The sequence below is a fragment of the Brachycentrus maculatus genome, unplaced genomic scaffold (genome assembly GCF_059751285.1).
Source record: "Brachycentrus maculatus isolate JH-2025_06_01 unplaced genomic scaffold, ASM5975128v1 h1tg000199l, whole genome shotgun sequence".
Lineage (NCBI taxonomy): Eukaryota > Metazoa > Arthropoda > Insecta > Trichoptera > Brachycentridae > Brachycentrus > Brachycentrus maculatus.
The window spans coordinates 2,492,619-2,507,547 of record NW_028280950.1 but is presented as its reverse complement, the minus strand read 5'-3'; the positions used below and the strand labels follow the sequence as shown (position 1 = coordinate 2,507,547).

Genomic DNA, 14,929 nt, shown 5'->3' with positions numbered 1-14,929 from the left:
ATTAAATAAATTAGTATGAAAGTAAATAAAAAAAAATATATATTGATATAAAATCCATGATTTATATAATTTAATAATAAACACCATATATATTTCAAACCAATCCAAATACGTGTGCTGCACACTGAAAAGTATGGTGTTTTTAATAGCACCTAATTCCATTGATATTCACAATTAATATTCTGCCACCTTTTATATTAAATTATAAAAATAAATTCCATAAAGTACCAAAACGTTACACGTTTTGTGAATCTAAAAATAAATTTTTGTATGACTTCAATAACATGTAAACAATATTTTTTCTTGTGGATAAAACTGATATTTTAACCATTATTGTTATCTATGATAACAAATAATAATCTCATTTTGTTCACATAATATGTATAGTAAAATATATTTGTGCAAAACTTTCTAAAGTGTCAGAGTTGTAATGCGCCGTTTGAGGTAGGTGGTTAAAATAATTCCCATTTCATCTTAGATAAGCGCAAAAAAAATATTTTCTACGTAAGTATGTATAAAAAATTTGAAGTATGTATTATTCCTAAGCTAGTAGTAAATTAATATGAAAATAAAATTGTTTCACAATTTGATACATCGAGGGACTAGTTTTTTTAAATACAGAAAAGTTTTGTCATGATTCAGTATGTAAAAGAATACGCAATGTTTGATTCATCAATTCAAGCGTATTGTGATATATAAAATTGTATAATGCGATATATAATGTGGTATACAATATTTACTATTAACGTGGTTTGAGAAAATACTGACGGTAGTGAAAATAATCAAACAATGTTAAACCTAAAGCTGCGTATCCACTACGAAAGCGAATATGTAGCGCTTTGCTCATCTGTCACTTCTCCAATGGACATAATGTATATGCAACAACGGCAAAAATGCTCAATCCACCATGTGAATCTGTTGTTCACCGTCGGATCTGATAAAACCAATCTCTGCCGACAGAGTGTAAACTCGTAACGCGCTAATGTCTCCACCAGTAGCAATTGCGGAGCATTACATGGCCACCAACGTAGTGAATATACAGCATAATACTATTTCTGCTTTGCAATAAAATGCTATAATTTACAATACAACATTATTAAATTTCAATCAATACATAATGATTTACTAGTTTTAATTTAGTTTAAACGGATTCTCCGCATTCATCTCCTTGTTCCACGGTCATGTACATTCCCTCCTCTTCGTAAGTGGAGTCATGTTTGGCCAGAATACGCAACAGGGGACGCAACTTCAACCACCATTGCTGTTTCGGGATACGTTGGCTAGAATATACCATACAATTAGGATACCGTAAAATAAAATTTACATAATATATGTACATATATGGTGTGGCTTGACTCTGACCAATGTCTGTACCCGACGGATTCTCTAGTTCTATGAACACGTTGCTCGTGGCAACGAGGATAGCCTGGAACGACTAGTTGTGATCGGTAGCCTGGAGGGAAAGAGAGGGAGAGGAATATCCCCCACACGATGGACCAATCAAATTAAGGCAGCAGCAGGCACCTCAGTGGTTGGAGCGCTACATGCAGCGTCAAGGGATAACTGGGGAAGAGTAATTGCTTCTGCAAGGGTCACAACCCTCAGCAATGAGGAATAAGACAGAGAAGAATATATGGTGTTCTCCCACTACCTTTGTTAATGTTAATCAAATACAAAGTTTAGCCCAGAGACTAACTGCATATTATACGGAGATACTTCCAACTTTGTTTACAGCTTCTCTTTTGACTTTTTTTTTACTTCTTTTCCAATCATATTTCAGGCCAGACCGTTTGATATGTATGCATATACATATGGCATCAAAATAATTACTTGCTTAATTGTGTTTATTATATGCTTATTTTTTAAACCAAATTTATTAAGTACTACATAACTTTTTCAAGAATCCTGGCTGATATTATATATTTCATTGTTAAATTGTATGAAATAGAAAGATAGAAAAAAATAGTGTCACAAAAGCTGATCTTTTTTTTGAATTTTAGAAAATGAGTACCCAACTAAATTAACATGAAAAAAACCTAATTCAAACCTAAGTAAGGGAATGGAATAGATGTAGCCACAAAACGAAGAATCAAATGTGTATAGGTGCAAATAATATATATAAGTGTAAATAATAAATGTCCATAAATTGATAGTTTGGTTTATATACTCACTCAAAGTTGGTCTGCGACTTCAGTTCCTCGATGGGTGTAAAATTGTACTGGCGACGAACGACTCCCAACAGGCAGGCGGTATCGGGAGCAACTGCATTTATTTTACCATTCTCATCAGTGCACCTCTCCAGAGTTTGGGTCAGCCACTGAACGCACTTGGCTGCCATCTTGGTGCCCATGTTGCGATCAAATGGAGTGGGCGATCCACCTTGCTGCATGTGACCTGATATAAAACAACATGAGATAAGTGTGTTGAGATGGTTTGGACATGTGGAACGTATGAGAGAGGAAAGAATGGCTAAACAAATTTATGAGGCGAATGTAGTTGGAAAAAGAAGCAGAGGAAGACCGAAGAAAACTTGGCACAATCAGGTATGTCAAATACTATCAATAGGTTAGTTAGTTAGTTTTAGATAAAAGTGTTTAAACTATTTATGTGTTATACGCTAAATGAGGTACAGTTTTTTTTTTAGCCTTGGTATGATAATTTGAGGACGTTTTCATCTTTTTTTAGCATACCTTACAAAGACTCAATATGTGTACCCTTCATGATGACATATCTAGTTGATAATTTTATTTTCCATTTTAAATATTTACAATATTTATATTTATCATTTGGCGACCTAGAACTAACAGGGATAACATAATGGCCCTTCTATATCTAGAATTGTGTATGATTTCTGATAGTTCAATCAGTATAGGTTTTCTGCTAGTAAAAAGGTAAAAGTAATATGTGTAAAAATATGTCGCAATACTCCTTAAATAATTCCCCACTTCAGCCTGGTACTAACTGAGTCCTTTTTATGTACGAATAGGTGCTCTATAATCAAGAAGGAAGGTTTACATAGCAAAAATAATAGAATCTAAAAGCCAGTACCATGACAAGGATTTAGTAATTCAACAATTAAGTTATGAGACTGTTTATATTACTTTGTGATTAAATGATATAAACTAATCAATTAGCTGTAACGATTTTTCTTTTTTATTTATAAAATTATGTGAATTAGGTTTAAAATCATCAAGTTGTTTGTCATTTAATTTATTACTCACCCAATACATTCATTCTTGCTGAGAACAAGCCCTTGCCCTCTTCCGAGTACAGACGGTAAATAAAGTCGGTGTTGTAATTGTCGGAAGCCTTCTCATTCCTCAATATCAGTCCTCTCTGAACGCCTTCAGCCATTTTGGCCGCCATGTGGTACACGTCTTGCTGCAAATCCTTGATGGATATCTTCTCCTCATAAATGTATGCAGCATCAGCTCCTCCCGCGAGCCCTGCAAATTTTATTTGATAAACTCAGAATGTTATGTAAATTTAGGATATATAAAAACAAATATATTAAAAAAATACATTGAAAATTAAAATAATATGGATGTTCAATCAAGAGCAGAATGATAGATCAGCTGTCCAAACTTAAAACACAGTAAGGGATATTTTTTTGTAGTACGTTTTTTTGGATTTTTGGACTATATAGAATCTACTTAGTCCAAAAATGCAAAAAAAAACGTACTACAAAAAAAATGTTCCTTACTGTGTTTTGAGTTTGGACAGCCGAGATGGTACAGAGTGGATACAGTAATCACTCTCTGTAAATATCTACACTATCCTAATTCACTTCTTTAGAATCAAGTGTCTCGTATAAATTAGAATTGTATGAGCGTCCATGGTGCAACACAGTAAGGACTAGACTTAACAGATAATGTAAAAAATAACTCCTAATTGGAGGTAATCCGGATTTGTGAACAAGTATTTCGACACACTCAAAATGTTGTTAACAGATCAACTTGGAATAACCATCATATACTTAATAATATGTAGTCAAAAACCGTGCATTATAAAAAAGTTATGCATTAAATATATTGCAAATTGTCATGCACATTATTTGTATTCAGTTTATTATTTTACTTTCCTTATTTCATCATCCCATGATAAGCAGATAAGCAAGTTAAACAAAATAATACATACAAAAGCTTTGCATTAAATATTTCACACAAAATTTACAATATCCATGAGAGAATAACACAATATGTATCTCTTTTTCATTGACATGTTTCATTGGATGAAAATTATTATTTTGTTTAGTAATAAGCCCACCAAATCAAAAACAAACAAGAAACCTTTTTAACACAGCTGTTCATTGATACAACTCGAGTTATGAATAAACTGAAGTGAAATTCAATACAAATAAAGAGCTTTTATATTAGTATGGCTGTAACAGATGATGAAACAAAATATATCCAAGCATACTAAAAAAAGTCATGTATAATTCCACATGAGTCCACAACTAAATTCATATTATTGTTTTAAAATATTATGTTGTTTCCTATTCTATGTGTGAAATGCACCCACATAGTAATGATTCGAGAGTTTTTGTGATCTCTGTGTTATGCAGTGACCTTGTGATCTTTTGACTGATTTTAATTGTATATTCAAAATTCAAAACTGCTCGCAGTCAGATTAAGTACAAGTAAAAAAGGGTTGATATCTTAATGATACATTTGAGATTATAATTGATGAGAACTTATTTCAAAATTTGAACACACTCCATTTGGTAATTGTTTTTACGAAGAATTTTTCGGAATGGAATGAAGACTAGTATGTTATGTATAAAAAGAGGAGATAGCTGACTGTCATCTGCTAGTACTTTATTGATTCTGAATCATATATTCAGTTTGAAAAAGTTTTCAACCATGAAGCAGAATGTTTACGCAATACAATAATAAAATTAAGAAACAAATTCTTTTTAATTATTAATTATTTGTGTTCAATGTTCAATTATTAATTCAATTATCAAATCAGAATTCTAAAAAATATATTTAAAATAGCTTACCAGCCACAGTAGCCAAATAACCACAGAAGCCACCCATAGTTTCAATGATAAATACACGGCGTTTTGTGCCCTAAGAAAAATAAATATTCATGTTTTTTTTACATCCATCAGATTAAAATTAGATCAAATATATATGCGCATAAAAAGAAATAAAAACTGAAATAACCCCAAGAAAAAAATGTGTTTTACGTATTACATATACATTTGCTGTGAAAACTTATATTTAATAAATGTAGTAACAACATATTGCGTGATTTTTGTTTTTAAAAAAACATACGTACTTTACACCTCTATAGATTATTACTACAGTTTAAAAAATTTATTTTACTATCTCTATTAAACTTAATAGTTTGTGAAGCACCTTCATGGATTTATAGGTAGGTATATACTTAATAATAAACATCTTTTATAATTTATTTTTCTTTTTGAAATATATTTATGTAGTTATATGTAATACCACACCAATTTTCGCACCAAATAAATATTTTAATGTTAGTAAATTATTTATCTTGCACAGAAATAATAAATACATAATTTAAAAATGTTTTAAAAATAGTTTTGGGTCAGGCTTTTAGGTATCATAATATATTTATCACCATTAATAAAACAAATATAATTTTTTTGTCATGCAAAATTTAAATATAATTGCTTCACGGTACTAAGTTATGATTTTAATATTAAAATTTGATCCCCAAAGCACCAATAATATGATGATAGTAACTCCGAAATGTTGTTACCTGAGCAGACTGCCTGATCCTGTCACAGATTTCACTGATTTCGTTAAGAGCAGTATCGGCTCCCAGTGAGAACTCTGTACCAGGAATATTGTTACTGATTGTTGAGGGTATCATAACAATTGGGATACAGAATTCAGGGTACTTATTCCTCGCTTCGTACAGCTGCTGTCCTGCTTGATAACCCTGCAACCAACAAACAATGGCGGCTATAATTGGTCCAAGAGCGGGAGAAATGGAGGTGATAATGTGCAAAAAGTTCCTAACATCCCAGATGATTTAGCATTGAGCAAGACGATGAAGAGTAAGAATATATTTATATATTTAATTTTATCTGAATTTAAACCTTGAGGCGAAGTGTGCAAGCCTGTAAAATAGCCATATACATTATAATAAATACAATGAAAAAATTAAAAAGTGAAAACAAAACAAAAAATTATTAAAAGAAATAATATGTAGTATGCTAAAAATATTACCAAAGTTGAAAGGAAATTCCTTGTTGAAGACCGTATCCAATATCAAAATATAACATTATTCCTTAAATAAATATGTATGAATATTAATTACTCTATTTTATGAATTTGTTAACACAAAACTCTCAAACCTCAAATCCACCGATGATCAACAATCCATTGATGTTAAACTCCTTCAAACGAGCAGCAATTTCCGGAAGCTTGTTGCCAGGAAGTGTACGCTTTGTGCCCAGAAAGGCTCCTCCTTGTCCTACCCACCCTGTCACACCAGACCTACAATTTTCAAACTTATCTTAGCCAAATCCACTTGTCATTAGTATTTCAATATCTTTTTTAACCATCCATTTCAGGCACATGCATTAAATAATATATACATAAACGTATATTGTTTAAAAACACTTTAAAATAATTCAAGGTACAAATTTAACTGTATATATCTTACCAATCGAGATGTTTAATGTTTCCTGCAATAAGTCCTTCAATACCATCATGTATAGCATATACCACATCACCACGGTAAATACTATTACGGACAAATGACCTCACAGCAGCATTCATTCCACATGCTGGAGCTCCAATATGAATCACAGCCAAATTGTAGCTAATCTGAAACATCAAAAATAAAAATAAAAACTGCTAGCAACAGCAGAGATGAATTTCCTAACTAAATTCGATAAGATCTTTAATAAATTTCTACTTACATTTCCCTTGTTGGGGAGAGGTTTGGGAGGCTTCAAACGCGTCAACATCTTGTATGTTTCCAAGTTACGCACGAAGCTACGTCCCCTCAGTTGAACAGCCAGGTCCCAGTTCTTATCTGCCATGGCCTTCAAAGAAAAAAGAAAAATTTTCTCAGGATCACATCACGTGTATTTTGTTGTTAAACGTGGAGAATTTGCGATATTTACCTGTGCCACTGCCTTAGTACGTCGCACACACTCCATGAGCGGTAGTCGCACGGCCTGGTTTCCATCCAGACTGACTACGCACGGCTTGGTATCGGGAGTGGCCTCCATCAAAGCCATTACTGCTTCAGCACCCATACGACAACCCTAAAAACAGGACAAAAATTTAAGAGCATATGGCAACAAATATATACAAACTTGTACATGTGATACCCAACCATATCGCATGCGAGTTTAGACACCTCTTGATGACAATCCCTTGTAGGGTTAAATTCATCAACTGTGTACAACGATTTGAACATGTTAAAATATAGTTAACTTACCAGCAGTCTGTCAAATGCAGATGGAGAGCCTCCCCTCTGTACGTGTCCCAGTACAGTGATACGTGTGTCCTGGTTGAGCTTGGCTACTACCACATTCTTGACAGCCTCCGCTGTGATGGGATTGCCCTCTCGGTCGATGGCTCCCTCCGACACTATTATAATGTTCAACCTCTGACCGGCAGCACGCTCCTAAACAAATACATACCATTAGAATTTTATATTTACGTAAACCAATTATTTTTCATTAACAACTAATTCAATTGCATCCAATTTAAATATTTGAACATCCTCAATACTAACAATAATGTGTACAGAGTTTAATGCCAATAATTAAGATGATGAAGAAATATATTTATGCACATAAAGAACATAAGAAATTAAAGTTAAAATCAATTAGTAAAAAAACTACTTTTTAGTCCAATTAGTGATTAAAATATGAATGATTGAATTTTAGAGTGCTGCCACAATTGAAGTATTTTTTTAACAAAAACTGTTACAATGTTTATAAAGGCTCTTTGGTTTTAAGATGGAGTACCTTTTTCTCAGAGTGCATAATTTGATACCTACTTTCTTAAAGCAAAGTGGTGTAAAATAAGATCCATATTTGTGATTTCACCCACTGCCAGCAATCTACTTCCACTAAAATAAAACATTTGTACAAACGTATAACTACAAACAAATAATAACATGCAAAATTAAAGTTGTTCAAACAAGTAAAATTACCACACAACTGCAATGAATAAATAAATTTCACATTTCTGAATTTTAAAAGCGTAACAATTGAAAATATGACAATGCATACATATCATTCACTCCAGATATTTGGCAATAATAGAAATAGAAGTGCAGATTCAAAAAGAAGAAATACAAGCGAAGCCGATAGATTACGAGAGGCAAACGATGAATGATTTATGAGAAGTAGCCGTTATCGTCAGCAGACATTGTTACAAATGCCTACCTGGAGAAGTTTTTTGCAAAGTTTTTCTTCCCAGTTTTGAGGTGCCGGATCTTCCGGAATGAAAACATAATCAGCTTCACTTGCCAATGCAGCCACTACAGCCAGATAGCTGCAAAAACCCACTATCACATCAAATACTCATAACCCCCAAATTGAAAAGCCAATAAGTATCAACAATGAAAAATCCAATTTCCATTGAAAGTAAATTTCATTCTCTGATCAAGACGATTTCAGCACTGCCCCCACCAACTTAGTAATTTTGTTCAGTTTTCGGACATAATAATAAGCACCATAATTCCATATGTTCTCCATGAAGTTTTAATAACGTATCACTAAATTAAATTCTAATATAAGTAATATATTATTAGTATTTCCACCTGCATACCAACCGATAATTATCATGCCATTTGCAACCCAGCAGAATTACAAAATTGTACTATGAAATGTTTTTGTTATTTGTATTATAAATATCATAATAATAAATAAATAAATATAAGCTGAAATAAATACATACATATATAATATGGCTAATATTATACAGTTTTAGTCTGAGTGGTGTACAATTTACAATATCATTTTTTTTGTTTTGAAATGACAACACAAGATACCTTTTTATCATTTATGAAAAATAGACAAAGACTATTTGAATTCAAATATGAACCAATAGGGAGAAGCTATTCATATGATAATATAAATATGGACAAACAATATCTGCAACCCATCCCCTCCAATATTAGGATGTGTCTTGCCTGCGAGATCCTGGCACATAGCAAGTCGGGCCAGTTGTCCTCTGCAGGCTCCTCGGGAATGAAAAGGAAGTCAGCTTCGGAGCACAGAGCGGCCGATACTGCCAGAAATCTGACGCACACAACATCATGCCGTGACATTATTCCACACATTCTAATATCTAACTGCCAACTAAATACTGTTATTTGATTGACCTTGTATTAAATAATAAAAACGAATCACTTTTTATTAAATCTAGTGCCGGTAAAACAAAAGGCAAAATATGAAAATGTTTCAATACAATTAATAAAACGTTGAAACTCTTATCAGTGTGTCATTATACATAGCATACTATTACTATTATTAGTTGTGATTTAGGACCGATGGTTCATACTTTTTTTTTAAAACTAAATTAATAAAGCGTGCACTTAACCATATACATAACACATTGTCATATAACACATTCATAAGAGTTTATTTTATTGGTCGATAAATAAAAGTAATTTAGTTGGTATTCTACAGTGTTCTAAACAATCACTTTAATCACAAATGCATGTAAACACATAATGGAATAATGAAACTGCATGACAGTTCTTATTTTTCAAATACTGAATACAAAAAAAATCTTCGTAAAAGTAAACCACAAGCATGAAGAAAAATAAGGTCTTCTAAAATATCATATTGTTTGACATAATAACAGGAAAAACAAGGAGGTTAAATAAAAAGGACGAGCTATAATGTATAAAGTAACCCAATACGTAATACTAAAAACCGCTATAGTTCCTTGCCTGTAATAGTTTATCGCAAAGTTTAACCGGCCAATCTACGGGAGGCGGAGATTCTGGGACAAATACAAAGTCAGCTTCTGAAGAAAGTGCAGTCACGAGAGCTAGGTACCTGGCGAATGGGAATTATCCTTTATTTTTAGAGGTGATACAACAAAAGAGTTAAGTAAATTTCTATGATTAAAATTGTTACTGTTTTTCTGGGCAACGAATATTGCTAACATTGTGATGCAGTTTTGGATTGCATTAGAGCATCCATCATCTGGGCCGATGAATTGTATCTGTAGTCTATAATATGGTCCAAAACAAAAACAAAAATTTGAATGGCAACCCAGAAATATACAACAACTATCATCTAAAAGAACTTTGAAATAAATGAGTTAAAAAGCTTGTTTTCTTTTTAACTCACTGAATATAAGAATTTCTTTTATCGCCATTTTATATTTATTCTCCAAACAACTGTAATTTTGTAATGACGTATAACACACTAGACTCTTGATTTACCGAGATCAAATCAACAGGACAGTAGATCAAGTAGGATATTTTGTTTTCAATTTGATTTAATTATTGTCATGTCCTTTGGGGAAAGGTTTCAATCTGTTTTTTTTTGGCGAAAATGAATCAAATAATCGTAATTTTTTACATTTTTCAATATCCTTGTATTAACTATGAAATTGATTATCTGCAAAATGATTTACCATCCATCTTGGAAAATCAGAGAGTATGCTGTAACTAACATTAATGCATTTAATTGACATGTTAATATTATTATATTTAACAAATCTTATTTTACAAAAATAAATTGTGTTAAAAAGGCTTTAAATAACAATAATTTCAAGAAAGAAGAAAAATTCATTTACATACTATAGATATTTCAAATGTTATTACATATCCTTTATATGGAAGTAATACAAAAACAATATCTCACCCGCAATGTCTTCCCATAACCTCCATAATGAAAGTCCTTTGATGTGAATATGCAGTACTGACTATAGCATCAATCGCTTCTATGATCCTATGGAGAGCAGAATCAGTTCCGATGGTCATGTCTGTGCCGCAAAAATCATTGTCAATGGATCCAACCTACGCAAGGAAAATTAAAATAACATTTAAAGTCATACAAAACATATACTGAATTAGCGATAATTTGAATTTGAATTTCATGATAACTGATTAATGGCTAGTTTTCGATTACCAAATTTTACAGAAGAAAAGTATGAAATGTTTTAATAGTTTGTTTATATGTAGACTAGACTAAATTTGATGTTCCTCTTAAGAGATAACACCCCATATGTAAAACGTATTTAGTTTTATTTAATTAAAATTTCTCTTGCTCTTACATACGAAGGCAATTAAAGAGATATGTTTTGAATATATAAGTAGAAATATGATAAGTTGTGCTCCATAAATCCAAATTTAGCTGTCAAGTCACTTAAAAATTAGTAATTGTATATTAAAAATATATAATTTGAATGAGCGTGCGTACCATTCCGGCAATATGCAAGTACTTGCACTTGTCATATTGATCCTGTGTAATCTTGTTGTTCTTAAACAGCTCATCCAATAAGCTGTTCCATTCCTGCCTAAACAGGTCAGCTCCAGTAAGGGATCCATCACCCCCAATCACTACCAAGTTGGAAATCCCACGAGAAACGAGGTTGTAGGCAGCCTGTAGGCGACCAGGTCGCTCCCTGAATTAAGAAATCCACATTATTTGCTTTAAAAACAGATCCTTAATTTGAAAATAAAGTGAAATGACAATTAATATCAGTACAAGCAAGCATTACATATCACATATTTAATTTAAGAGCTGGCTCTCAGCTATGCAGCAGTTTTCACCATTCTCTGTCTAAAGTTAGAGTATTAACACATTGTTGTCGGGGCGGTTTTTTCATCAACCTCGACCCTAATTATGCTAAGACAGTCTGCCGTCCGACTCTCAGTATACTAATCACAAATAACCACAAACCCAATTCTGATCTGTACAATGTGTTTTGACTTCTCACGTGCTCTACCAAAAGTAAGCAAATAGAACGCTTATAAGCGTCTCCCGATCTCTACTAACAGTATGTAAAAGACGCTTTATCATCATCTTTAAATGACACCACAACTTCCTTTTTAAGGATAAATGGAGACATGGGCATTTATAAAACCTACAACCCATCATGGGCTGATTTGAGTGATTACTTAATGCATTGTGAAACATTCACAATTCTGCCCGCAATTCAACAACCATATCTACCGTCATTTTTAATCTTTCATACATTGTGTGCAAACTACAAAAAATAATCAAGTTTATAAACATAACCATATAATTTTGACATCCTCTCAATTAAATGGTTAAGAACTTAGCAAATTTTGTGCATTTATTTCTCATATTCTATTATAATATTGATAAAAAAAAATTCCAAAACTCAAAACCATGATGATTTTTTTCGTAATGTCAACTTATACTTACTTGTCGTCTAACCATGGGACTAAAAGACAACAATGTGATAAGAAGTTAGTTTGAATTTCAGTAAATAAAAATACTTCTGGCTCTGTGATATCTATGATATCGTAATTTTTATTTCATATGGTGACAGGACTCAATAAATATGTACGAAGTGGTGCTATGTGTTCACATCAAGGCACTCAATTGAATGAAACGTTTATTACATTTATTTAACCTCTTCATTAAAGTAGTGGACAAAAGACTGACCTTTACTAACCTAGCAAATGAGACGAAACTACCAATAATCATAATAAGATGAAAACAAATGTATAAAAAATTACCATAAAATTTACGTTTTATAAATTTACAGTTATTTTTATCTTATTTACTTATAAAAATTAATTACGTTTATAATATGAGATTGCTACATGAGTTTCATCCATTTTGCATCATTAAAAATGTAATTGATATTAACGGCTTAAAAAATCTTCAAGTGATGTTACAGCTGAAAACATTTATTAGTTTCATGCTGATAATTTTTAAGGAAAATTGAGCATTAATAATTAGAATTGAGAGGAAAAATTACAAAAATAATTCAGAACATCAAAGAAAAAACTGGATTTGAACATACATTCTTTTGATGCAAAGTTAAGAGCTCTATTCACTGGGCTAAGTAGCCCAAAAGAGAAAAATTTATTTTAACTAGCAAATTAAAAATTCTCCCGCACCTTCAAAAAATTGTTTCTAAAAAATCCTGTGTTTTTTTCAGTAAACCTGCACAGTATAAATTTACTGAAACAAATTGGATAAATATAATTTTGCTTTTCATTCATTAATGGTCACAAACCTAAATTCCGCACAACGGGCAGATCCGATGACGGTCCCTCCCCTGTGAATGATGGAGCTCACAGACGACCAATTGGCTTCTTCAATGTTGGCACCTCCATCCACCATCCCTTGGTAACCTTCCCTGATAAAGTACACTTTGCAGCCCAAGTATATTCCCATGCGTACTACAGCCCTCACAGCGGCATTCATACCCTGAGAGTCACCTCCGCTGGTAAACACGGCGAGACCCTTCCCCTTATGGGCCCCGCGTTCTATGAATTTCTGGGTATCAGGGTTATCCATTTCGGAAGAATTGTTTAAACAAACCTACAAAGTATTTACAATCAGTCAACATATTCTGAGAAGCTTTAGAGTCGTCTAATAAAACTATTGCATTAAATACCTTTGGTTTATTTCAATTCCTTGTAGAAATACGTTTCCGATCCGGCTCCCAAAATTGAACTTAATTAAACTCAATCGGGGCTCGTATTTGACAGGTCTAGGTACAAGGTGATCTTGCCAAGGTGACCTCCATGCTTTGAAGGGCAAATTTGACAGATAAATGTACGAGCGACTATATTATTCATAGCCCTGCGACGCTAAAAAACTACTAATAACGTACCTACTCATGAAAAAAAATTATTTCGAAAACATTTTTGTGCTTTTATCCCCTCTGTATTTTTTCAGTTCTCTTACTTCCTAATAACTAAAATCGATAATCCACAACACTTATCGATTAGAGGTCTATAAGGAGCATACATACATGTCTACTTCTAAAGCTCTGTTATACCCATCAAAAACTTATTATCAACCGTGATTTCAAATATTGTATTAGTTTTATTTTATTTTGATTCGGGGTTTATAAGTAGAGTATACAGCGAATAGGCACTTTTTCTACGTAATACTAAACAATATTATGAATTGATGGCGATGCTGTTTAAATACCTATGAATATTATCAACTTTTATATTTAATTATGCTTGTGGTCAAATATCTATACATACCCCTTTTTACCGCACAACAGTACAGACAGACTAAATAACAGACATCAATTGAAATATATAAGTGCAACTACCTTTCATTTTAATTTTATATTCCATGCCCATTGACTAAATCTTACCATTTACTCAAAGATGTGAACCATCTCGCATTCATATGATTAACAATCAAGATAACACTGCCCCATTCAATGCAATGCTCCATGCGCCATCAGCTGCACATGAGGATCAGGAGTTTTTTCTTTACACTTGTAGCAGAACCTCTGCATCTTAATACACTGCCACTGATTAATTTAACCCAGCCGTGATACCTAACAAATATATCCTTGTATACAAACCTCGCGGTAAGACAGCTGAGCTTTTATGTTCAGCCCTAAACATATTTATTATCAGCATGATTTAAAAAAAATCTGGAATTCAAAATTCCGTACATTCGTTTCAACTTTGATGCACAAATAGTAACACCCAAAGAGGATAGAATACTGATCAGTCCCCACCTTTCTCATCTGATGTGGCATCAGATGAGAAAGGTGGGGACTGACCGAAGCATTTCATCGTAATGTAATGTCGTTCGCGGCGAGCATCCAACTTCGGATGGAGCACTCGGAACGCTGTACTGATTATACGAATGCCCGCATCGTAACTTATTACGTTATGACAAAATGACTCCGGTCAGTCCCCACCTTAAGTGTTGCTATTGCACATGCTAAATTTGTTCCTAAAAAAATACAGTGAAACCTCTAACTATCGTTTTTCAAGGGAC

The 14,929-nt window shown here is 32.7% G+C and overlaps 1 protein-coding gene across 4 annotated transcripts; it reads right to left on the bottom strand.

Moving 5' to 3' along the window:
* Window positions 1-263: 263 nt before the first annotated feature.
* On the bottom strand, window positions 264-13,708 carry Pfk (ATP-dependent 6-phosphofructokinase). Of its 4 annotated transcripts, none has more exons than XM_088263386.1 (15): window positions 13,572-13,708; window positions 13,188-13,495; window positions 11,393-11,597; window positions 10,835-10,989; window positions 9,910-10,018; window positions 7,438-7,626; window positions 7,118-7,261; window positions 6,911-7,036; window positions 6,652-6,815; window positions 6,341-6,482; window positions 5,740-5,922; window positions 5,003-5,072; window positions 3,222-3,446; window positions 2,172-2,394; window positions 264-1,280 (listed from the first exon to the last, which is right to left on the bottom strand). In XM_088263386.1, the coding sequence occupies exons 2-15, from the start codon at window positions 13,469-13,471 to the stop codon at window positions 1,142-1,144; spliced, it is 2,358 nt and encodes a 785-aa protein (XP_088119512.1). In that variant the 5' UTR covers window positions 13,472-13,495; window positions 13,572-13,708; the 3' UTR covers window positions 264-1,141. The 4 variants fall into 4 exon arrangements, with proteins under 4 accessions (XP_088119512.1, XP_088119511.1, XP_088119514.1 ...); XM_088263385.1 differs by lacking the exon at window positions 9,910-10,018 and adding an exon at window positions 8,396-8,504; XM_088263388.1 differs by lacking the exon at window positions 9,910-10,018 and adding an exon at window positions 9,145-9,253 and having other exon boundaries at window positions 1,053-1,280.
* Between the last annotated feature and the right edge of the window lie 1,221 nt (window positions 13,709-14,929).

Bases quoted from the DNA above. Each gene is read 5' to 3' on its own strand.
- Pfk (XM_088263386.1), bottom strand. From the start codon at position 13,471: ATGGATAACCCTGATACCCAGAAATTCATAGAACGCGGGGCCCATAAG. The intron at 11,598-13,187 runs GTTTGTGACCAT...TTCTTAATTCAG, and splicing joins GCCCGTTGTGCGGAATTTAG to GGAGCGACCTGGTCGCCTAC. The intron at 6,816-6,910 runs GTAAGTAGAAAT...TTGATGTTTCAG, and splicing joins CTCTCCCCAACAAGGGAAAT to ATTAGCTACAATTTGGCTGT.